Raw genomic sequence first — 24428 nt, forward strand, 5'->3', positions numbered from 1 at the left:
CTGTGCGGTGCCAACGACCCTTCGAAGGGGAGGAACGGAACGAACTGGAAAGTAATACTTTGCTGAGACTGTACATGTGTGTGCCGTGTAGGACTCAAAGGGGAAGTCTTGGACTTGCTCGCGTACACACGCGCAGATGAACGCACACACGTTGGCACGCACACACGTGCGCACACACACACACACATACTGACACACACTCGATCGCACGCACACGCACATTTAATGCGATTGCAACACACTCTATATGATAGACAACTGACTACAGGCGTCCTCTCCGCTATCTCGGCCACACTGTGATCTACACGGAAACATGGTAAATCATTCAGGTACTTTTGCATTTATAAGTGACGTTGCCACTTGTGCTATACCACAAATCACATAGCCCATTAAACAACACAGATCAAAATTTATTCATCTGGTAAGGGGCTGTTTTCTTTCTCACTGTGGCTTAATAGAGCTAATTTAACTATTCCTATACCTACAAAGGAGAATTGCTTCAACGAGTCGCACGAAACAGATTCACTTCGAACGTCGAGACTCTTGACGCTTGACCCTACGGAACTGCACAACATCTTCTTTTATATACAAAATAATATCCATTGGATTCAGCCTCACAGAAATACGAGTTCATTCTTACCACTGGAAGTACGTCCATCAGTAGGAAGCTATATTACATCCATATTGTCGCTTCACTGTACACTATAGGAACTTTGGGCGATCAAGTCCAACTTTCTTGTCAACATATCATGATTGTTCTGTGAAGGTGACCAATAATCTATGACGCCAGTTTGGTCAAATCATTTGCAACGTCATGGTCGTGATTATTTGCAGGTGTACTCCTCGGTCCGCTCACTGCACTGGTTACACTTGACGTAACAGCACCAGTGGAACTTACAGTTACATTGCCACGTCTTGACGAACTGGTGCGTGTTGTAGCCCCTCCCGCAGCACATCAGGTCACACCCGTCCTGGTACGGGCTGGTCCGGTTGCACCTCCGTCCGTGTGTCCCGAGCGACCCTGTTGCCTCGTCACGCTCGCAATAGTTCGGTGACCCGCGCAGGTACACCAGGGAAATCTCGCGAGGTTTCTCGAAGGTCCGAGAATTTTTCAGTTTCAGAAACGTCGGTCTTCGCGTACGCCTGGCGCGAACGGCCTCCACGAGCTGGGCATCGTGGTGGTACTTCTCCTTCAGGATGTTGCCGACTTCTCGGAACCGTGGGAGAGTAATCCAACATGTCTTCATGGTGCAGGAGCCTGAGACACCGTGGCACTTACACTCCAGACGGGTGTGCTGGTCAATCACCTACAGGGGAGAACACCAGGCGTTAGACAGCAGAGAAGAGGACAGCAGTAAATTGTTTTGTTAAACCTAAAACAGTTGGAGCAATTGTGTTGCCACACGGTTGCCCGAGATCATCTGAGTGTTCTTGATCAAAGAGTACATCTTTATGAAATGTTGAAAGACGTCTATTGTTGCTCCAGTATGTGATATCCCTAAATACAAAGCAAAGACTATCATTTCAACCAATTGTGACATCGCCTACATAAAAGCATAAAAAATGCATTTTGCGATACTTTTTTTTATGAAGCAAAAGAACAGCGTAGTTAACGTTGCATACAGCGTGCCAAAAACGGCATCAGGCTCACAACAAAGCAACAAACTATGACAGCAGTATTTAATACGTCACACCTTACATTACGATTACAGGACACAAAGAAAGGGAACTATCTGCATTCTACGCGAAATTTTGAACCAAAATGTTGTATACACCTTCCTACCAGCCTCATTGTTGTGGAGGTTCATCAGGGCCCGCGCGTTCTGCTCCACCTCCCGGGCGTCCACGAACTTCTTGCAGAAGCGGAGCCCGTACTTGACGTCGGCGGAGCAGCCGCCCCACTTCCAGCCCTCGTCGTTCAGGTCGCCCTCTTTCGTGCGATCACAGCCGCAGTCAGAGATGTTACCCTGGCTGGAACAGTAGCACATGATGGTTAGACACATGGCGGGATGACAGAAAGGTTTACCATGGAAGCTCTGCTCTGCCAATACCTGAGGAAAGTATTGTTATCTACGCAACTCTGTTCAAGGAAGGTTGACAAGAGAACCTCATTGCTCTATCATGTTTATCATAATTCTATAGCTAGTTGAGCAAAAGCTGAAATTCTGTCTTGAGGATTAGACGAATGGGGGAAAATAGCATTAACAAGACTTTGAACTTATTTGTGACATCCAACAGTCCTCGCCTCAAACATGCTTTGACTACAAATAACAAACTTGGCCTCTCAAGTGTATCAACATATGTTATTTGTTGAAATGATAAAGACAAGTCCCGTTTTAGAGAAGAGCGTAAACTACGTATAACCTTCGGGACTGCAACTTTCGTGTCTGCAGAGGGAAATGCGGGAAGAGTTGCCTACCTGCAGGCTGTGACGATAGCGTGCACTAGCGCCGCCGAGCTGATGGCGTACGTAAAGGCAGCTTCCTTGCTTCCTGCACGGAACATAGAAAACAATATACGTTTATATTGACTTCACTTGATATCTCTTAACGGTTCATCTTTCTTTACTTTTCTTTACAAATCATTACTTTATAATTTTATCAGTCAAGAAATCGTTCTGACATCAACAATATGTAACACAGTTCAACCAAGGCGCCATGTGGTCAAGTTTTCTTCAGTACGATTCCATTGACATTTTACCCAAAATTCAAACTTAAAAATCGCCCCACGTAGGATACTTTTTCCCTAGCTTTCTTATTATCGTATCACTAAGTGTTAGCTGTGTTTCCATTGTTAAACAGTACAGTCAAAGGATTGTTCGTCTTTGACCAAATATTATGCCTTTGGCACCATGAGATCAGTGTCTACAATAAACCTGGCAAGCGCACATCGCGCGCTGCTTCGACTCGCTCCTCCAACAAAACAACGTCTGAAGTCTGGAGAAAATTGTGTGGGAGGGAAAGGTCTTGTGTTTTTAACCTCGACCCGGAGAGATTCATCGTGTACTTGCTGTCCGCGAGGTATAAAGAAGACATTACACACTGTAAGGCCGTCTCCAGGGCCGAGCGTGTCATCCGCGAAACAATCCCTCTCAACAGATGCGGAGGAAATGAAAAATCGACGTCTTTGTCGCCAAAACAAACATGCACCACAAGTAAAGTTGGCTAAAATACTCTCTTCAGTAGGTCGGGGGCAAGTGAGGTGAGTAGGTCCTGTGAGTTAGCAAACTGAGGGGAGAGCCAACTGCGTTACCCGAACAAACGACAATGTTGCCTCTTTTAGTGGATGTTTGTTCTACCCCTTCTGCAAACATCTGTGAACCGATGAAGAAATTTTATCTGAAGAAGGCTCTGTGAGCAGTGCAAATAGTTTACGTTCTTCTGAGCTTGGAAGAAATTGACAATGTCTTTAAGAAGATTATCATAAGGGCCTAGAGAAATAGGATTTGGATTTCCTTTAATTGGTTAGCGCTACGGCTTAGCGCAGCTGTGGCTGCCAAGTTACTGACATCGGCGCGCTATCCCAGGGAAAACCGAAAAATGTGATCTCACCAAGATAGCTAGTAGCACATTGCACCCCTGTGTTATTATGCAAAACATGGCCTACGGTTTTGAGACTAGGTCAGTAGTCTGGTGTACGAGTTAAATGATTAACTCATTCGACGTTTGAAGAAGTGAAGGCGAAGAGTACCGCAAAATGGAAAATGTCCACGGTGATTCGACTTGGAGGTTTGAGTGAGAAAATGGACCGTCTGCGATGATTCTAAGTTCGCGACTAAAACTGGCATGCAGGGTTTTACTGTTTAAGATGAAATGTTCCCGTGAAAACCGCGAACATGAAACCACGGCGAATATATCCCCTCGTACCATGGAACCAAAGGTTTTGTTCCATGCTTGTACATGGTATGGTGTACACGCGGCGTCCGTTTCATATGGATCCACAACTCCCACCTGCCACACACCTGTCGCACGACTGAAAGGGAAAGTTTGACGGCGGCACGTGAAGAATGCAACCATCTTCCACTTGCACTCGGAAAGAGGGAAGTACTAAAGGGTGTGTGTCATGTTCTTTAAACCAAGAACCTCTCAAGCGATCGCGAAGAGTACAAGCGGGAAAAGTTTGACAGTAGGTAAGGTAGGGAAAACAGGAGGTACCAGGTGCACTGCTACATTGGTAGTTCACACGCACATTAGTTTGTTGATCGATTCGTCTGTCAACACGTTGTTCTTTTCCTGGGCGATGATATCACGGATTAGCCTTGTCAACATCACCCGGGGGAATGTGAAGTGGGGACAGCCGACACTTCTCCGTCACGCACCCCCCACGGGAGGCCACCGCTGTATTTGCGCGCAAGGTGCCGGGCTATGCCTGGAACGTCCCGCCCGTCACTCACCGCCACTCGTAGACACATCGCCGGGTACTTGCCGCATTCTTAGCAGTTTCTCCGTCCGTCAACTTAAGACTTTAAAGTTCCAAAAGACGTTCAGGTTGCAGTTTTTGCTCAAAGATATGCCAATGGTGCGCTTAAGGGTGTGTTTGAGGTTTTAGACGAGTGGCTGTTTAAGGAGCACTACCTCTTGACAGGGACCAGGCCAATGTCTCTAGGTGACCACAAGAACACAGAGGAATGCATGGCTTATCATGATATAACGTTAGGGCCCCTGTGTGTGGCAGATTGGAATAAACTGTTTGAACAATCTAGCTTATAAAGCTTAAGTTATCCCGCATATACCAGGTAATCAACAGAACAGATATGGCAACGATTGGAAAAAAGGTTTCGATGATGGGAAATCTTGACTGTGCTTTTTATAGTTTTAATGGTTGTGATTATGTCATCGTTTAAACTTGATAATGAATACTGTGTTTACCCAAGTCTTCATTGTATTTTTTATGGTTCCGTTTAGCTGAGCTTCAGAGTTTATTACTAGTAGATGTCTATAGCAGATTTTAGCGGTAAGGGTTACGTAATCTAATTGGATCTGTCAGCAATTCAAGACGGATTTTTGTCAGAGGAAAATGCAACCCCTCCTGTCAAACATTGGATGGACCATCAATCTTCTTCATATCAGGGGAGCATGGGCAAACACTCCGCACATAGCGGGAAGTACTTAAGAGTCACTCCCAGCTTTTAATTTCACCCGCCCGCAAACCGCTATGTTCTCATGTCTGTCAACACCTCTCACTGCTGAGAGGTCGTGTGACGATCAGGGCGAGAGTGCGGAGATATTTGTACAGACACAAGTGAGAAATGTTCGGAACTCGGCACACACGCGTGGATAGAGCCCCGCGAGTCACCTTGGGATGGTTGGGCACTTATAGAGAGCAAAGAACGGCTTTGATGTACGACAGCACATGTAAGCTATTTGGTAAACTCTCTTTGGACATTGCAGTTTTTGCCTTTTGTCACACTGTCTGTGCATCATCATACCTAAAATGCTACACGATGAAACAAGTCCACATGTACTAGTATGTCTTCTCCTTTATTTACATAGAGACGTACATAGAGAAGTCATTCTCATCTTGCTGTGGGAAAGCTTAAGCGGAGACATGCGTGCTTGTGTTGGAGTACCTCCGGAAAGACCTGTCAGGTAACCTTCAGTCAGACAACCCTGAGATGACTATCACGTTTTTGTAAAGAGTCTCGCATTTTGCCCTTGCTGGGTCGTTCTACCGGCGATCGTAAACATGTGTGACAGGGCTAATAAAACAAGAACGCTTCCACACGACCCCCCGTAAATATGGCGTATAAAAATGCCAAATAATTGAAAAAAGGCCGTAACTCTCGCATTCGACCCTTGGACTTTCCAAAACAAACCAAATTCTTCTACTTTTCAATGTCTGACCTGTTGTTAGTTGTCATTTGTATATATTTGGACACGAGACAGGAGAAATCCACATCTACCAGATGGAGCATCGGATGGATTCAACTGCGATGCTAAAACCAACGGGATTTGATTGATTGATTGACTGGTTGTCTGAATGGTTTGTTGATGTATGTATATGTATGTATTGAGCGACAGAAGGCGGTGATGGCTAGGCGGGTGGTCTCGTCCATACATCGAGCGACGGCCGCCCGTATTTTGACACCTGGTACGGAACGCGAACTTGGCAACCCTCCTGTCAACAAGCCGTCTGCGAAACTGTCAATCACTGCTCCACGGGTCCTGGCTTCATCAAGGAAAGGTTTCAGGGCTAGGTTTGAAATAACCTCATTGGAAAATAGATCTATAACTTAAGTCATGCTGGCCAGGAAAGGGAAAACATGGCATGCTATCTTTGAAATAGGCCTCGGAAATTTCTGGATTCCTAGCTAACATATCAATCGTTCCTATGAGAGTATACTAGTAGAAACTTTGCACATGATCGAGTACTTTAGGAATGATTTTAGTCGACTGCATTTTGTACAGTTGAAAATGAAAAGCTCAGCAAGTCTTTCCAATCGATTTGAATATAAAATGCCGTCAAGACATTGCAATTTACTTCTGTGATCATGACGCATTCACTCGTCTACTAAGACAGGTTGTCATGTTTTATCATATTCCGGACACTACAGTTCCGTGTTTCCTTCTACGTGGCAGGAAGCCAACACTTGCTATTGGGTGAGACGAATTAGCTGCTTTGGCTGAGCACTTCCTCGCAAACTACCTCGTTCATGAAAATAATCAGTAACAGTACACAGTATACCGATCGAATTAACTTGCCACACGTTGTTACTGTGCAGTCGGCAACTCTCTCTATCACTTAATCGTACATTGCCCTGTCAGGGGCAGTTAAAGCTTTGGCATTGGGAGATATTGCGTGCTCCCAGTAACTATACACAGGGCAAGTTTGCTAACCAGTTTCTTTGTTGTTTCCTTTCTTCGACACCCCCTAAGTGTTTCTGAAATCTTGAATAACAAGATTTTTAAGATGTGAACCCACCGGAATCCAACCAGCTAACAGCGATTGGTGGTATCTGTTATTAGTTTACTTAATTCCGCGGTTACCCGTTTCATGCGGATGGTGTCAATAATGAGGTGTTACTGTTCTGATTTAGCATAACGTCATCTAGGTCAGGTTAACGTCCGGTCGTTCTTTCTAACCAGGGTAGCAGAGAAACGCCAAGCATAGTAAGACAGTAACATCGTGATTGCTCCACATAACAACATAGCGCTGTCCAAGGTGCTGAAAAATCCTCAATAACACTGTAACAGCTTCCAACAACTAATTCCTCAAGTCATCCTCTTTTATACGTTTATATTTAAAGCCAGCTTGTAACAGATAAATACATGTTGGATCTTAGTATATTCATGGTGTACAGGGTCAGTGGTGTTTTATGCATCAAACACAATGTCCAGGATAATGATGCTGACTATGGGATAGATAAGGTAACGGCTCTAAGGTAAGACGACTCACCTATCCTGAGTTCCCTCCCGAAGACGTTATCGTTGTCCATGCCGGTACAGTTCCAGCGGGAGTGGCGGAACTGGTAGCGACACTCGTCGATGCCCCTCTGCGCGCCCTCGCCGATGGCGACGATCAGGTCGGGGCGAGTCTGACAGATGGCGCGCTGCCGCGGCACCAGGCCCGGGATCCTGTTACAGATGATGTTCGCACCAAGGGCGACCACGGTGGACAGCGACCTGTAGAAGGGCACACAACGAGAACACTGCTATCTACGGGGAGCCACACAATTAAAAACAGACAAAACTGTAGTTTAAGCATGTAAACCCTAGGTCACTTAGGTAGACTAGTCCATTCTTGGAGCTCTCTGGACACTGGCACCGTCTACAAAGTGTCTAACTTCTTCGCTTTTTAAATGGCTTAGCAACATCTAAACCTTGAGAGAAGGGATAGAAATTCTCTTCAACTTAAACATTACAAGAAGGCCGCTCCTTAACATTGGCTTCATAATGAAATTTGCAGTGAGGTGCGCACGAATTTAGTTCCACTCACATGATAAGAAGAAAGATCGCTTTGCTTTATCGTTTATCGTAAGTCACTTATTTCACTAGATATAACATCATGAATGGACTATTCTTATTCAATTCTCTGTCCGAGATGCAGAGTATTCTTTGAGCTCTTTGCCTCACATGGCAAGGACAGGAGATCTAGAATATGGCATGCAGTCCAAAGAGCAAACGGAACGTAGTCGGGCATCCACCGTAAAACTCACAGCACTTGGTCAACAACCAAAGCGGAGGAGTGCCCGTGCACCAAGAGCGACTAAATGTTTCTACACTTACGTGTACTTAAGAAAAGACTGCGAACTCTCATCTTTGACAACTCTACATCACAGAAACATAAACCGCCATGAAGTTAAAGAAATAGCATGTCTTCCCTCCATGCGGATATGTTGATCGGAAGCATGACAGGCCAGGCCTGACGCAGGGGCAGTGCTTCCCGGCGCGAGCAGCCTTAAGCCGTAAAGCCACTTAATCTATAACGATTATGTACATAGGAGACTTCAACTGTTCTTACAGCAGGGTCGGATTTGTTCCATTTGATCATTCCTCTAACACGTTAGATGTGGACTGTTTAAAGCTAATGAAATAACTGAAGGATGTGTGTCATCTGGTTCAGGAAGGAACCTAAGGCACAGTTCACACTTCTGCGTATGTCAATGTTAGTTGCGTACTGACATTATTTTGGCTTGGATAAAGTTTAGGGGAAAGAGGCAATTATTTTCACTCTGCCCCACCGCTGTGCAGTCTGGTTATCTGACCGCGTAAAAAATGGCCTTAAACTTCATCAAAGCCAAAATAATGTCAATACGCAAGTAAATACGGTTTTGGATATACACATAGGTGTGAGGACCCTCAGTGAACTTTCTTATGATCCGTACTAACGATACATGTGCGCGGGTACCTCGGATGCTAGTTTCGTCAACTTGTTGCCCACCAAAAGTGACATTATAAGCAAGCATCTAAAGGACGAAAACTTCCTAAGCGTGGTTACTAAAAATACAAAGTCGCCGTTCGCTGCCTAACACAGTAGGTTTCAGTTAGCACGATATCCCTTTATCAAATAGGCAAACATACTAGTCCAGGTTCACCGCCGCACCCAGGGCGTACCTTCCGTATGCTGAAAGTCATTTCACTGTTCCTTTCTGTCTACTTATGACGCATTTCAAGCGGGAAGCTACAATAGGATAAGACATGTCCTTCCGTAGCCTCCCAAAATGACCTCATTGTCACAACACACGTACATTCATCTCTCAACGGTTAGCAGGGGGTTGGTCGTCTGTTATTTGTACAGAGAGTGGGCGTTCTTAACACGGTCTTCTTTCACTTACTGGATCTTACTGGAGTTCTGTTTTCTGACAACAGCTACAAACATTACAACTACAAGTACAGCACTACTGTTTTCTAAAGCATATTGGAGTAGGTTGTCACCAGTTAATCTATCTTTATATTTAATTAATCTTGAAGTAAAGTATGTCGCCACCAGGACCAAAGACAAAGTCATATACTAGTAGTCGCCATTTGGTGTCGACGAAAATGTACAGTGAGGGCGGAGATTTTACAAGCAGCAAAGTTCTCAAAGAGTACGTAGATTTATGTATACTATACAACTACAGACGCCATAGGTAGAGTAGACGCACATCTTAAAACAGAGGCTCGATACCTGCGCTCGTACAAAAGAAGCTCAGTACGTAGGAAATATGAACGATAAGATATTGACCTGGTTCTAGGTCAGTAGTCATTTATCGGACAGGCCGATGGCATGTCATAAACTCTTCGTAATCACATCAAACAAACTATCGCCTTTGGGAAGGAACAGACTTACGACTTTTGCGTAGCAGTTAACTACGGGATGTACTGTTACGTACAGGGCTACAAGCTGTGAATCAGGCGACGGCAGACTGGGCAAAACTTACCACAGTAGGGTGCCAGTTAAAGATATATCTACAGTTCCCCACCAGTCTTTATGAAACTAGATACAATACGGAACAGGTTGGACTTACTGGTCACCTGTCGCCGCCGCTAGGGTGCTGACCAGGTATAGAAGGTGCAAGAGCCGCTTCCTGGGCGATCTAGGCATGGTCATGGCTCGCTCAGGCGGACTTGGTGCGCGACAACAAAGTTGGAAGGAATATAACTGATATTATAATTGCTTGGCGTCTGGACCTGGCTAATTTGATTCGCGGGGCTTGGCTAGCTCTGTGGGTCCTGGTGAGAAGGGAAGGGGCGGCAGAATCAGCACCAGATGTAGCTGTCTCTCCCCAGCATGTGAAGGGAACACCTCGCCACTGGAAGGGGTCGGAATGCGGAGGACGCGCACAGAGGCGGCGGCTCTTATGTGCTGGCCCCGGGAAAGTCCAGGGGACAGAGGAGAGGAGAAAACAATTCCGCACGCATCCTCTTGAATTCCTGGGAACAATGGCGAACCATGATTGGCAGCACAGCAGCTCTTCATGCAGGGATCCCCCTCTGGCCATTGGCCGAGGAGTGCTGGAGTGCAGACCTGCTCGAGAGGGACTGGGGAGTACTTCATTCCGTCTAGAAGGAGGGTCTGCATGGGGGGGTCTTGGTAACGCTTAACGGTGAATTCAGGAGGCCCGGTAACGGTTAACGGTAAATTCAGGAGGTCCGGTAACGCTTAACGGTAAATTCAGAAGGAGTTACAAAACATAACACCGTTGAAAGTAACATTGAGGTGCATTCCTATTCATACAACGCTAGAGTAGTTGTATCAATGGGGGAAAATATCCGACTAATGACAGAGCAAAAGGTGCCCAGAACCCGGAGGAATGACAGGGACATTGTCCATGACATCTGTAAATTGACGGAGGCAGAGTTCCCGGCCCGCCACAGAGACGGCGGCAGCAAATTTCTTATGGGGGGATTGAACCATTGTTTCAGCACATGGAGCGCCGAAGGCGCGACGCATCCCAGGGGGGTCCGGGGGTATGCTCCCCCGGGAAAATTTTAAAATCAAGACCCTCTTAAATGCTGTCTCCTGCACTTTCGGCAAATTTTGCCGACTGACTAAGCTAGGTTGATTTTGACATTTTCATCAAATTACACAATGATTATAGCTTTGGCCTCCACCCCCAGAGCCCCCGACATATTTTACAATTTCGAGCTCAGAAGGCACGAGACGTTGCAATATAAGTCCGGGAAAATTAAAATCTGGACCATCTGAAACGCCATTTACTGCATTTTGATGGACTCATTTTGCTGTAAGACGAAGCTAAGTTAAATGACATTTTATTAGAGAGAAAAGTTTTTTGTGCCTACCCACGCCCCTAACATATTTTCACCATGTCATCGTGAGCGCCAAAGGCGCCAGCCGTCGCAAGGAAGGTCCGGAGAAACCTCATTTTCTGCGTTCTAGGAGTACTTTTTGTCCGAAACTAAGTTTACACTGAAATCTGTATGAGTGATCAAGTTTTTTGAGGGCGACGCTTCCGCAACATATTTTACCCTGTCCAGAGCCGAAGATCGGGAGGCTCGGAGAAAATTTTGAAATCTGGACCCTTTGAAACGCCATTTCCTGCATTTTCCGGGGTTCTATCTGGCATTTGACTTCGTGTGTATAACGGGTTACGAAGAATTTCTTGGTAACGCTTAACGGTGAATTCGGGATAACAAATAACGGTTAACGTTGAATTAAAACGACCAATAACGCTTCACGAAGAATATACCGATAACGATTAACGTTGAATTAGAGAGGGTCGGTAACGATTAACGGTGAATTAAAATGGCTCGTAACGCTTAACGGAAAAAGGCATGCAGACCCTCTAGAAGGAATGTCGACCGAAGTACCTGTGAAGGATTGTAAGGTTGATAGTATCTCCGCCCCTGTCGTTCACCTCGTGTGTTACTGAACAAATCTATCAATTAGTGGCCTTACTGATCACCCAATTAGTGACATATCCATCCATCAGCCGGACCTCGTGAAACACGATAGGCAAACACGCCCATGCACTACACCTGGAAATGACGTAACGGCGACTTCAACTGTTAAGTCAGAAAGTCATGGAGAAAAAAATGGAACGAAAATGTATTAGTTTTCCTGAGCGCTTTGTATTGTTTCTTTTTATCAACAAGGCAATAGCGCCATAATAGACTTTTCTATTGCTATTGCAATTGCAGTGTGGTGAAAAATCTCAAGTGTTTCTTCGAACAGTACCAGTACTTTTCCTGTTGATACTCTAAGAAGTAACCCAAAGAGCTGGCAACGGGTGAGAATAAGTTTGTGTAATACGATCGGTACGTTGATATCGCCTTCTACTTGTCTGACTCACCACTCCATCTCTAAAACCATCTACGTCACCATCCTGACTGTCATATTCGCTTACGTCATTCATCCTCGCAGTCCGAGTTAGGCACGTGATCACCATCGCAGTGGTCAAAATCACCATCGCAGTGGTCAAAATCACCATCGCAGTGGTCAGAATCATCGTCATCATCCTGGTTGTATGATTGAGTTACAATCATCTCTGTCGTCCGTCCGACATAGTTACATGACTCATCTCTGTCGTCTGTCCGACATAGTTACATGACTCATCTCTGTCGTCCGACATAGTTACATCACCCATCTCTGCCGTTCGACATAGTTACATGACTCATCTCTGTCGTGCGACATAGTTACATGACTCATCTCTGTCGTGCGACATAGTTACATGACTCATCTCTGTCGTGCGACATAGTTACATGACTCATCTCTGTCGTGCGACATAGTTACATGACTCATCTCTGTCGTGCGACATAGTTACATGACTCATCTCTGTTGCTAACCTAAGGCCCCGTTCATACTAGGATTCGCGTATCCGGATATATCCGGGTACAGCGTGAATCCGGATATATCCATTTGCGTTCATACCAGGGTTAGACGAATCCGGATATGATTATTCGTGTCCAAAATCAGATCCGGATATATCCTAATTACATCATCTGATACTGTTTGGTGACGTCAAACGTAACTCTTAAGTATCGTTTGCATTGGTGTATGATGGTAAGGGTGAGGCAACGGGCTGCGTCCTGCACTTGGAAGAAGGGAATGCAACCAAAATGACGGAGTGTTTGCACGGCAAGAAGTACACGTCTTCACGACCTACTCGAAACTTTAAAATGATCTTTATTCTTTAACTGACCGTAGAATGTTGTTAGAACAGGTGTTCGTACCCTGCCATCTGCGACGCAGCCCGTTGCCTCATCCTTACCATGCTACACAAATGCAAACGCTACTTAAGAGTTAAGTTTGACGTCAGATCCGACAGCGAATCCGGATACGTGAATCCTATTGCGTTCATACAAGGGTTCACCCTGCAGCGAATCCGGATGAAGCCACCTCCAGATGTGGATTCGGCGTATCCGGATATATCCCATAAAGATCCCGATTCGGACCGTTCATACCAGGGTTCGCGAATCCGGATTCACCACGAATCAGGATATATCCGGATACGGGAATCCTAGTATGAACGGGGTGTTAGTTATGTTACCCATCTCTGTTACCGTGCGACACAGCTACATCACTCATCTCTGTTGCCCGACATATTCATAGCTTGCGTACGTCACTCATCTCCGTTGTCCGACTTAGTTACGTCACTCCTCTCTGTCGTCCGACATGGTTTCGTCACCTCTCTGATGTCCGACTTAGGTATTCCACTACTCTCTGTTGTCCAACATAATTACTTCACCTATGTCTAGATCTGTTGTCCGATTCGGCACGTAGTGTGTGAGTATGACCGTCACTGACGTCAGAGTTATTCACCTACTTATGGGGAAATTGGGCGGCAAAACAAATATGCCGCACGCATTCCTGCTGCGCGATCTGTCCGATATGAGCGCCATGGAACACCTGAGGTTGCTTCTGCTCGTGATAAGACGTCATGACAGAGCAAGACTGAAAACGTGTACATGTACCCGTATCCTTGATTTCATGGGAAGGATAAAACCGCGTGGCATATGTACAAGATCTCGCGAAAGAAACTCACTATATGTGGAATGTTGAACATAAACAGTTAGCTATAATAAGACCATACATAAATAAGCATTTGCGGTCAATGATATCAAATTTGCATTACATCAACCGACTAAAATGAGAGTTTGAAAGAAGCGTTTACCTTGTTAGTATGGCGAAGCTAAACGTTTGTGAAAATATTTACATTATGAGAGAAGTCCTAGTATTTCCCCTTCCTTATTGGTTCCTCGCTTGCAGTCTGGGATAGTGCGGGCAGTCTGTCTTGTCAACGCCTGCGACTGCTACGCCTTCTCTCCTCACCCCGCAGTCAAAACACTTAACACGACTAACAGCAGACATCACCAGTCAAGGGGAAGGACTGACAAACGAAGTCAGGTCTCACTGCAACAGGAACAGATCCACACCCAGTGACGTAGGTGGGCCAGGAGCCACAAAGCTAGGTAGTGTAGAGTAAATAATCATTGACGAGACAGACGTAAGTCTCTAATACTAGATATTTGTGCACCGGCTCAGAGAGACAGGGAGATTTATGTCTTTAAAATTCGTTGTTAGCGACGGACTTAGTTTTCCACCGCCAACCATTTGCCAAAACCCAGAGGGCGACAACAGCAGACGTGTATCATGCCTCATGTTTATGAAGAGAACACCGTGTATGCTACGGTCAAATTTCCAACCGGGGCACGGCCGGGATGCTTGCGGAAATGAAAAGTAAAGATGTTTATCACAATTGCACAAATAATGCTGATGACTTATGTTCTGTGTGTTTTATTGCCTTTTATATCGAAAGCTGTCCGACCGGGCCCCCGGTTTGGAAATGTGACTGAAGCCCTACCAGTAGGTATACATGTCCACCACTGGTAAGATTTAGATATTGTAACGTCGGCATGTTGCCTTAGAGCTCTATAAAGGATTAGGTTAACCTGTAAATGAACGATAATGTCCATAATTTCTGTAGTGTGGGTTGGTCCTCGTCTGCATCTAAGGAAAAAGTTGTGAAGGAATTCTTTTACTTATCTATTCCCTTCCAAGAAGACACATTATAAACTCCGTCATGCCAGGGCTTTAATGGTGCTTTCATCTGTGGCATTTGGGCTTCTTCAAATCATGTAAACCGCAAAGAGACTTACATACTTCAACAAAGCTCCGAAGAACTTCAAGAAGGTACCATACTTGGATACTTTCTGGAGAACTGTTACATTGTCGAAAAGGGGTAGGGTTGACTATGAACTGTGGAGTCAACAGGATTAAGAACTGATCATACTATGAAGATCACCTTTATAGAAATCTATGTTTTTTTCTCATCTGCAAAAAAATGAAATATGGAAATCGATATGAAAATACGCGGTTGTATGACGTGCCTCAAAAGTCTTTCTCCACCTGAATAGACGAAATTCTCACGACCAGTACAAAAACGAACATCTGAGAGAGGTTATGGAGAGGAATGGGCGAAGTTGTACAGGGTATGTTAAAGGCCAACAAGTTAGGAGAGCAAACAATCTAGGCCAATCTCTGACAAACACGTTACCTCTGCGACCTCGCAGGAGATGCTGTCCGAGTAACACACGCGTGCAATGATGACTGAAGCCAGAACCGTGGACAGGAAATACCGATGGAAGCTGCTATCGCCTGCCGGACCATTCCTTCCTACCGCCCGTGCACTGATGGAGTAGGACACACACAGCGAGGCCGAGGAAATGTTAAAAGGGGTAAAGATGTCACCGTTATTGGGTGGCTGTACAGGACTCTATCCAGCTGGTGCTTTGAGTCTGTCTAGTCTTACATAATCCAGAGTTCCAGACGCAAAGTGGGCTTCACTGGGAAATGTCTCCCTCTTTGTGTATGTGAACGGTAGGAAAGTATACATTCAAACATTGTACATGCTTCTATAAGCATGTTCAATAATCGCACCGAGCTACCAGACAAATCAATACGCACATCTCATCTATGTCATTATTTTCAAAATAGCGGTCTTCAATCACGGCGTCCTGATGACCAAGACTCATTATGTACGATTAGAAGAATCAAACAGAGTTGATGAAATCTCATAAAAGCGACCTATCTGGTAGAAATATTACTATTTTCCGTCGAAATGTCTTTTTTTTCTGGTTTTGTTTCCTCGCTGATCTCTTCGCGGTTGTACTCGTAGCTGTTGGAGTGTACCCTTTTCAAGTGGAAGGAGTAAAAGGACATGGCCGTGTAGTATTCAACCAGCTAGTAAACTACTACTATTTTGTGGAAGGATGAAATTGGACGCTTTTTACAAAGATTGATTTGTCCGTTCTAAGCTTACTGGTGAGATAGACAGACGCCATGTTGAGCCCCAGTGGTATTTCATGCTACGTCTGGACACAGGAGACTATATATTGAAGGTCAGGTCGAGGTCAGGGGCTGCTGGTGGAACCTGCACTGGTTGTGTTGAAGCCTGGGCTGAGAAAGTCCTAGGTGTACTGGAAAGCTTTCATTTTGACATCTTCTAAATACAATCCAGGTATATCACTGTATGTTTAATTGTGCTGTACACATGCCTCCTATTATTCCGGTACAAAGGATAAAAGTAACGTTTCTCGCTCTGCCTTAAGTCAAAGGTACCTGTTGACATATCTGCATCCATAAACAATGATTTTGTATGAATGAAATGTGCTCTTCTCAAAAGAAGTTCTAACGCCACTAAATTTAACTGTATTACCCAAAAGTTATTGTTAATTTAACAAGTGATAGCCTGTGCTACTGGAATACAATGGAGTTTCGTAAAGCAAGAAATCCTCGCATGCGCAGTGACGTCTCATAGACCTGCCAATCACATTACATAATGAGGTAACAAAAAGGTGGTGACCTCTTTAGAAAGGGTCTTGAGGGCAATTACCGAGTCAAGTTTTTACCAATTTTGTCTAAATTAGTCCCCGTCGAATCCCGATTATTCTCGCTGGTGGGACAATACACCCCGTGTTGCTAGACCGCTGTCCTTTTGACTTCCCCATTAAAAGTGACTCTAAGGAGACTAGAGCGCCACTTAGCCGAGCGGTGGTGTTTGGAAACCACAACAAACAACCCGTCTGCACCTTCTTAGGTCGGCTCGACATTCCATGTCGGTCCAAAAATGCATCATATCATTAAAATCCGGCTTGTTATAAGATTCTACGGTCCGTATTTCCTACTTTCATACCTTGAATTCCATACTGTAGACCGAACTGGGACTATGTTTGCATACTGAGAGCATATTTTCCATGTTTTATATGCAGAATTAGCTTGTCATCTGAACAGAAATAGCAGCGTATGGAAGGCCTCGTGGTACAATAAGGCCCATACAGAAACCAAACCTGTAACCACAGCGTCGATATAAAAGAAAGGCGATAGTATGTCCGTGATTTATGATGGGACGGATTGTCTGGTACTTCACCATCTTTGCCCTGTATTTTTCACATTGTGTTTTATGAAAATTTCAACTTTGATGCCTTCAGCCACTTACAGAAATGTGTGCCCAACATCGTATGCTATAGTATCGTCCCCATCACACCTCTATCGGATACTTAGCCAACGCTCCGTCCCTCGTGGCGCGGATGAACATTGACCAATGCCTACATAGCAAGGAGGTTATATACTAGTAACCTCCTTGCTACATAGTAAGAGATTACCCACCAACTCCGCAACTATGCGGTCTAAAATCTCCTGTCAAGGTTACTTTCGCCCTTAAAACAGCCACGATTGTGCTTCTTGTTAGACAGGAGAGAACATTTTTACTTAGTCATCCGTGTCCTATTAAGGACGATTTAAAAGCTCTCCCGACGCTGGACTAAGCCCAGCGTATACACTACAGAGTACGGGTGGGTACCGCCGGGACATGGATCGCCACCTAACCAAAACAACCACTTCGTGAAATATTCCAAGACCTTGCACGGGTAGCTACGGACCGGTGGGTGGGTCCATGCTGCCGTATGTGTGTGCTTAGATCACGACTTCCGAACGTGTGCCTGACATATAACTCCAAAATAGGAGAACCGGAGAGCAAGGAGGTTATATAACCTCCTTGGGAGAGGAAGAACAAGAAGAGTACTAGTATGCTAGTATGGGCATGTGAGATTTGAAATGAGATGGCTGTCTGGTTAGGTATGTAGCTCTTTACTCGACAGGCTACAAGAAAGTTATATGTTGAACGGAACAAGCAGCTATTCTGAAAGGCGCTTATAGCGGCTATACAGATACAGATAGCATTGCAAACTTTTGAAGTTAGAGACACAAGATGGTTGGTTTGGGTAGGACAATGCTTACCTTATGCCAAAAAAAACGAACACAACCACCTGCATGATTAGACTCCATTTCACGCCCGTCTCCTGGCTGTTTCCCAAGCTTTATTTCTTTAGCTTAGTCAAGTGCAAATGAGGCCATTGTCAAAGCAACACAAGCGAGAACGCTCCCCGTCCACCTATCCATCAGGCGCGCTGTCATAGTAATGACCGAACCTGCGGGGTTATATTGGCATCACGTCGCCAGAGGTGATTATCGATAATGACCGTTACTAATGGTTTTATGAGATGAATGACGGGTGTTAATGAACCGTCGGGCTGGTGAATTGCTCGAGTAAAAGTCCCACTAACTCAGGCGTTTCGTTGCTTTGTTTTACCTGTTCTAATAGTTCATTAGGCAAGGACAAGAGCGTTTATGGGGTGGGGGACCGAGGGATGCGTCATTTTCACATTTATGTGATAGAACAATGCTTGTCTTCTTCCTTGCTCTGGCTAATTCACCTTTTTTTGTCCAAAGTCGTAAAGAAACTGTAATGTAGGGTTCATGCCTTCCGTTTCTATTCCCTTGTGTCATCACAATCCTGACACACAGGACCCTTGAAGAAAACCACTTGACGGAGATTCCGTGTTTTGTCCTTCAGTGAGCAAAACTCACGAGGCCAGAAGATACATCCCAGGCGGTCCAAGCAAACACCGAGCTCCCAAAATTGTCAAAACATCGGCCTCACTGACAAGGCTACACATGGCGTGCTGGAGTTGTTTTTGTGTTGATACAGTTTTTGTGTTCCTACAGTTTTCAGCCAGCATTCCATACAATCATTGTACGCACCGATGGCCGTTCTAGCTGGTCGTTCCGTCTAGGATAGGAAAGAAGGCCTTCGGAGAGAGAAGAAGTAAATGAAGACAACAGCACACAGGTCAGACTGCCGACAGGAAACACGTGTCCTAGCTAGTCCATGTGGTAACTTGGTGCAAATAGAGGCAGACCAGGGAAGGAAGCAGATTAAATACACGGTATATAAACACCATCTAGATATCGAAGATGGAATGTAGGGCAGCAGATTTTCTGTGGATTAAAGTGAGTGGTCACGTGGGCAACACTGGGAACATTTTCTCCAAAAGAAACAGGTCCATGCCGTAGGCAAGAGTGCCGAATGTAGCTATAATAGTGAATAAACAAAAACACCGACTTCGACATGTCTTTGTGGTTCAATCTAAGTACATCCTACTCAAAAATGTTTCATCCACAGGTCTGTGGTCCACCTTGACAATGAGGCACATACTGTGAACAGTTCATCACACATCCCCCCAGACTGGTGCCAGGCCAGGCGTTTACTACTGCCTTGGGTCGGGGCACTATCCACAAGACAAGTGGTAATGACCTCTAATGGCTATAATCAACCGACATAGAGTTGTTGTTTCTGACGATGCGAAGGCATACCTAACCTTTTAACCGAACGCCCCATGTCTTCTTCTACGCCCTGTGTTCCTTGTCATTTCAGAAGAAGTTCCCAGCTATATCTTTTGTGACAATGCACCTTGGGCTTTGTTATGGGACTATATAACGAGAGTTGCTGTAATCTTAATGTACATGTATGCGTATCCATGTTTAATTGCGGTAGTTTCTATGAATTTTACCTATGCTTTTGTCTTTACCAGCCGAAGAAGCTATGATACATGGTACCATGGTTCCGTGGTGATGTTTAGGAATTTCAGACCTAGAAGGCGTTTTGCCACTGTAAAACATACACTTTTGATATCTTAGAGTTTACATGAAAGACAAGGTATTCTCCAGGATAGCTGTCTTCAGTGCCAGTACATTCCAATCAGCATCAAGACATCCAACGTAAATACACATGAACGTCAAAGAAGGAAAATAGCGAGGAGCAAATCGACAGTTACCCCAGTTGACTCCCAACAAGCACCCGTGCCTTCCCTGTCCTCACCCCGCCGGGGGTGCTGACAGGCCACGTCAGAAAACCATCAGCCGACAAGCAACGGGAGCCAGGTACCCTTAACTCGCGTCGGTTTGCTGCTAAAATGTTTTGGGCGGTTTCTGGTTGAGCGTGCCGGTTAAACCCGGCTGACACACCCCACCTGGGTGGACCGGACACTATACATTCAGTTACAACCTCCAAGCAGATGAAAGATTTCAGCTATTGAGAAATCAATAATACATTTTCTGGGAGATAGGCCAAGTTCTACCTGATGTATTATGATCCAAAAGCGCTTTCAACGCGTAAGGTTCATCCACCCTTGTCAATCAGAGATTACACATTTCGCTGCTGTCATCACCCTATCAAAGTTGGCTTTGTGTTCTCACAGAGACAAAGAGACAGAATCTACAACACATCCCGAAGCCCTGCCACTGTACTGTTTCAAAGGGCGTAATGCACTTTTTACACCATTTATGTTGCGAGTGATACGTCAGACGCTAAAAAAAGCCATGCCCATCTTCTGGCAAGGTACAAATTGCTTCATTCGTAAAATCCTTTAGCTAAAATTGTTATCAAATGTATGAAACGATTTGTTGATATGCTCTTCCATCTTGGCAGACGATACACACACTGCCTATCTAAACACTCTTTTACAATCTGTGCCAAGCGGTCGTTATCTTGACAAGTCTTTAATTTGCGTTTTCATCTATCTGAAGAATCTGAAAACTGTACAAAGCAGAGCACACCACCAACTCCCCGCTATCGTTAATGTTATCATGCAGCAGATGATAACACTCTTCTTTACAAGATACTAGTACATTCACAATAAGAATTCGATGACTACTGTACGCCAGATTTTTGACAGAATCCTCAGAGGGTAGCCATATTGGGCCATTACTTTCCGTTGCATGACCTCAGCACGACCTCTACAATCAGCTGAGTGGAAAAAATATGTAGGATTGCTGGAAGTATTGGGAACTTACCTTGCCTCATAGCGATCATCTATTAAAGACAAAAAGTTCATCTGAGAGTTTGAACATAGAAAACAATTGGTCAGTGGTCGCAATTCTGAGCCTTTGTGTACAACGGAATTGTTTTCACTGAAGCATTTGGATTTTTTTCTGTCGTTGTCCTGACAACGACGTTACACATCGTACACAAATAAAAACGTGCCTCCAATCACAGCATCCTAAGATGCCCAGAATAATGTCAATAACCATCTGAGAGCCGACATCTGGTATTGCTCTGTTCTGGCTAAAATTGTCCAAAAATTACACTTTAGGAGGGCGTCTTTGTAGTTCATTTGCCACACTACTGCATTACTAATGACACATTTACACAGCTAACCCTACAGGGCATATTTTGGCGTGTTTCAGTCGTCAGGCCACAGCCCTTCTATTAGTTCTACCTGCATCTGCCGACAAGCAGTGATTGACGATGGAGCTGCCGTCAGGCCAGGCCATGTAACTCTATGTGAGCATAACTCTGACCGTGCCGTGTGTAATCCCCAAGCAGATATAAAGTAGCTTCGGCTTGACGGTCGTGGCGTTTATGGTCACCTAACATGTCTTTCAAACGACCTTTTAGTCACCGAGACCCCCCCCCCCCCCCGAGCCTAATAAGATAATTAAAAAGAAGCACAAAAGAAGCAAAGGATATTGAAGCCACACCTCTGCTTGCTTGCTTGGATATTACTTAGTACTTTGTGTGCTGTACGGGCTTGTAACTACATACAGGAGGTACCTGTCAAAACGGTCAGGGATCCAAAGATCACGGCGTTTTGGACACGTTGACAAGAATTTATTTGCTCTGGCAAGCCAGGTCTTTCCTGAGGTGCCAAGACAACTTTTTTCGAAAACTTTCAAGACTCCATCAACGTCGGGTCCCTGAGCCCAGGGCAACATGTCGCCGGTCAGTGATTTGTCTTTTCCCCAGACATGCTGACTTTAGAGAGGGGCAATTACTTATCGATTCTGGTTCCCTCGTTCCTGTCTCCTCCACATCCGCGCCGCGTAGTAACCATGGCATGGACAGACGAAGGGGAAACATTTCAGAGCATGGACTCGGGCGAAAAAGAAACGGCCCGTAGAAAATGAGGAAATAACAAGCCAGGAATAGAAAGAGAGGCAGGATAACCAGCGACGTTTGGGCATAGCACAGACGGCAAAATGATGACTTCAGGTCCAGATGTTTATGAGGAACAGAGTATCACTTAGAACGGCGCCTAACAGAAGAGGACATGTAAACTGTCAAAATCCCTCTTCAAAACAGAAAAATCAATCGGCTAAGCCTATTCTACACAAGTCAGCAGTATACATATGCACTTGGCTGCAATGACTCGGCACTTAGAATTCGCAGCGATAGCCCTCAGTACTAGTTAAGATGAATGAAATAATAACTTCGTTGTGTATCTCTACTGAAGTGTGAAGAATACGCGGAGAAAGATGTGAAATAATTGGATGTGTGGGCAGAAAGCGATGAAAATTTAAGATGAAGGGCCTGCGAATCGCACGCTATTCAGAACCACTCTTGTAGAACAGGACCATGGCCAACAGCCGAGAAGTCAGAGCTAGACCCCTGTCATGGCACGAGCATTCAGCACTAACGTTGTTCTCCAGTCCAACATTGCAGTGAACAAAGATCGACACTTCTAAAGGCATCCTTATCAACATCTTAGGCCCCTTAAAACGCACAAGGCCTCTTCACATCACCCTTAAGTAACAAACGGTTTGTAAGAGACGCGATCAGCCATTGTGAGGCCGACTTAAAGGCCCAGTGGGGTGGAGTCAAAGGATCGGCAGTGAAAGTAGCTATAGGAATGAAAACCAGACGTTTGTTGGAGTTCAATAGCATGATGTACTCACCCTAACTGCAGGATGGCCACGCACAAGACGGCCCCCAGGTATCTGTTGTAATCCTGTGGCCACATCTCGTGTTCTTCTCTAGTCCGGCTACTCCGCAATGGCTGGCAGGTTTAAAGCCTCGGTTGCCACAGTAGCTCCCATCCAGCCTTTGGCTATGCGGACCCTTCTGTAAGCGCTGCAGACCTCTCTGGGAGCGTTGCTGGATAATAATGGCCCGGTCGCATCGCTGGGCTACGCTCATTGTTCCACACTCATTATTTGTATGCGCCGCACACGTCGGGGTCTGCACCGTGGCGGTCTCCTGGCGCTGGCGGGGCAACTGGGTCTCCGGTCCCAGGGCATGCACCTCTTCCCTACTCACGGGCTCGTACACTCCTAGCACTGATGTTGCAAATCATCCAACAATGAAAAAACAGAAAGACGCAAAAGTCTGGAGATGCTCGGACACGGAGGACCGACTGGGGGCTATGGGCGAAGTCATGCGGAGCAAGTCTTACATTCACACGGGCTGAAACACGAACAGGACGCGTAAATATTTATGCGAGGTTCAGCGCCGTCCAAGTCATGCATGCAGGAAACCTGACTGCCGATGTTGCAATGTTGCAAATGTTCCAAGTGGGAGTGAGTGAAAGAGCTGATGTGACGTCATCACGCCTCCCGGCCAGCTGACCACCTGAGCCCCCCCCCCCCCTCTGGGTAAAATTCTGCAATTACCCAACATTCCCTGGGGGGAACAATTAAAATTGCCCGACGTACAATCGGCGTCCGGGGAACTACTTTTACATTTCATTCCACGTGCTTCTGTTTCTGACCCCGCAAATTCCTCAAGTAAATGAAAGTATTTGTTCAGAGTTCGACAAGTCTTTTACCCGTTCCCAAAGGTGGAATCTGTACATTCTCTTACCATAGGTTGTAATGTTGTGTCGGTTTCTGCCAATGTTGAACCATGACTGCTCTTTGGTGGGGTTGTCACCAAACAGGTCAATAGTCACAGTGGATTGAGAGAGTTGAATCTAGTTAGCCAATGTTGATAAGATTCCCAAACCTGCAAAAAGTCTACTCTCCAAGCAGAGGTTGATGAGGAAAAGCTTGACCTTTTTCTTATAATATATGCTTTTTCTTTTAGCTATTATAACCCCGCCAAAGTTGGAGAGTATAGAAAGTCATCTGGTCAACTTAACAGAAAGGGCAGGCAGGCAGGGTAGAAAGGAACTTATTACGAAATGCATCTTTCTGGTCATTCTGGTGCATTTTTAAAGCGGAATATGCATTCTCTTTTTGCTGCTCGTTCTTGAATGACATGTCAATGCAATTCCATTATCGGAGTAATTATCTTTTCTTTCCTCATCTATGACGACTTTTCCGACCTTTAATAGGATTTTCATTATGGCTTTAGCATTCTGATGAAGCATCTCATTTGCCTTGTCATTGTTTCTTCGGGAGTAAAGCGGATGCTCTCATCTGTTACAAACTAA

General features: G+C 45.2%; 1 protein-coding gene across 2 annotated transcripts; it reads right to left on the reverse strand.

Annotated features, from left to right (window-relative positions):
* Positions 1-389: 389 nt before the first annotated feature.
* LOC118416551 (protein Wnt-7b-like) lies at positions 390-23611 on the reverse strand. 2 transcript variants are annotated; one of them, XM_035821684.1, is made up of 5 exons: positions 22954-23611; positions 7396-7622; positions 2420-2492; positions 1776-1971; positions 390-1307 (listed from the first exon to the last, which is right to left on the reverse strand). In XM_035821684.1, the coding sequence occupies exons 1-5, from the start codon at positions 23016-23018 to the stop codon at positions 825-827; spliced, it is 1044 nt and encodes a 347-aa protein (XP_035677577.1). In that variant the 5' UTR covers positions 23019-23611; the 3' UTR covers positions 390-824. The 2 variants fall into 2 exon arrangements, with proteins under 2 accessions (XP_035677577.1, XP_035677576.1); XM_035821683.1 differs by lacking the exon at positions 22954-23611 and adding an exon at positions 9947-10370.
* Between the last annotated feature and the right edge of the window lie 817 nt (positions 23612-24428).

Source organism: Branchiostoma floridae, chromosome 5 (genome assembly GCF_000003815.2).
Source record: "Branchiostoma floridae strain S238N-H82 chromosome 5, Bfl_VNyyK, whole genome shotgun sequence".
In the NCBI taxonomy this organism is placed as follows: domain Eukaryota; kingdom Metazoa; phylum Chordata; class Leptocardii; order Amphioxiformes; family Branchiostomatidae; genus Branchiostoma; species Branchiostoma floridae.

What these genes read in the sequence shown, in the direction of transcription:
- LOC118416551 (XM_035821683.1), bottom strand. Translation starts at nt 10,029, where the DNA reads ATGACCATGCCTAGATCGCCCAGGAAGCGGCTCTTGCACCTTCTATAC. An exon ending in CGGGAGGGAACTCAGGATAG is followed by an intron (nt 2,493 to 7,395) that starts GTGAGTCGTCTT and finishes TGTTCCGTGCAG; the next exon opens with GAAGCAAGGAAGCTGCCTTT. An exon ending in ACAATGAGGCTGGTAGGAAG is followed by an intron (nt 1,308 to 1,775) that starts GTGTATACAACA and finishes TCTCCCCTGTAG; the next exon opens with GTGATTGACCAGCACACCCG.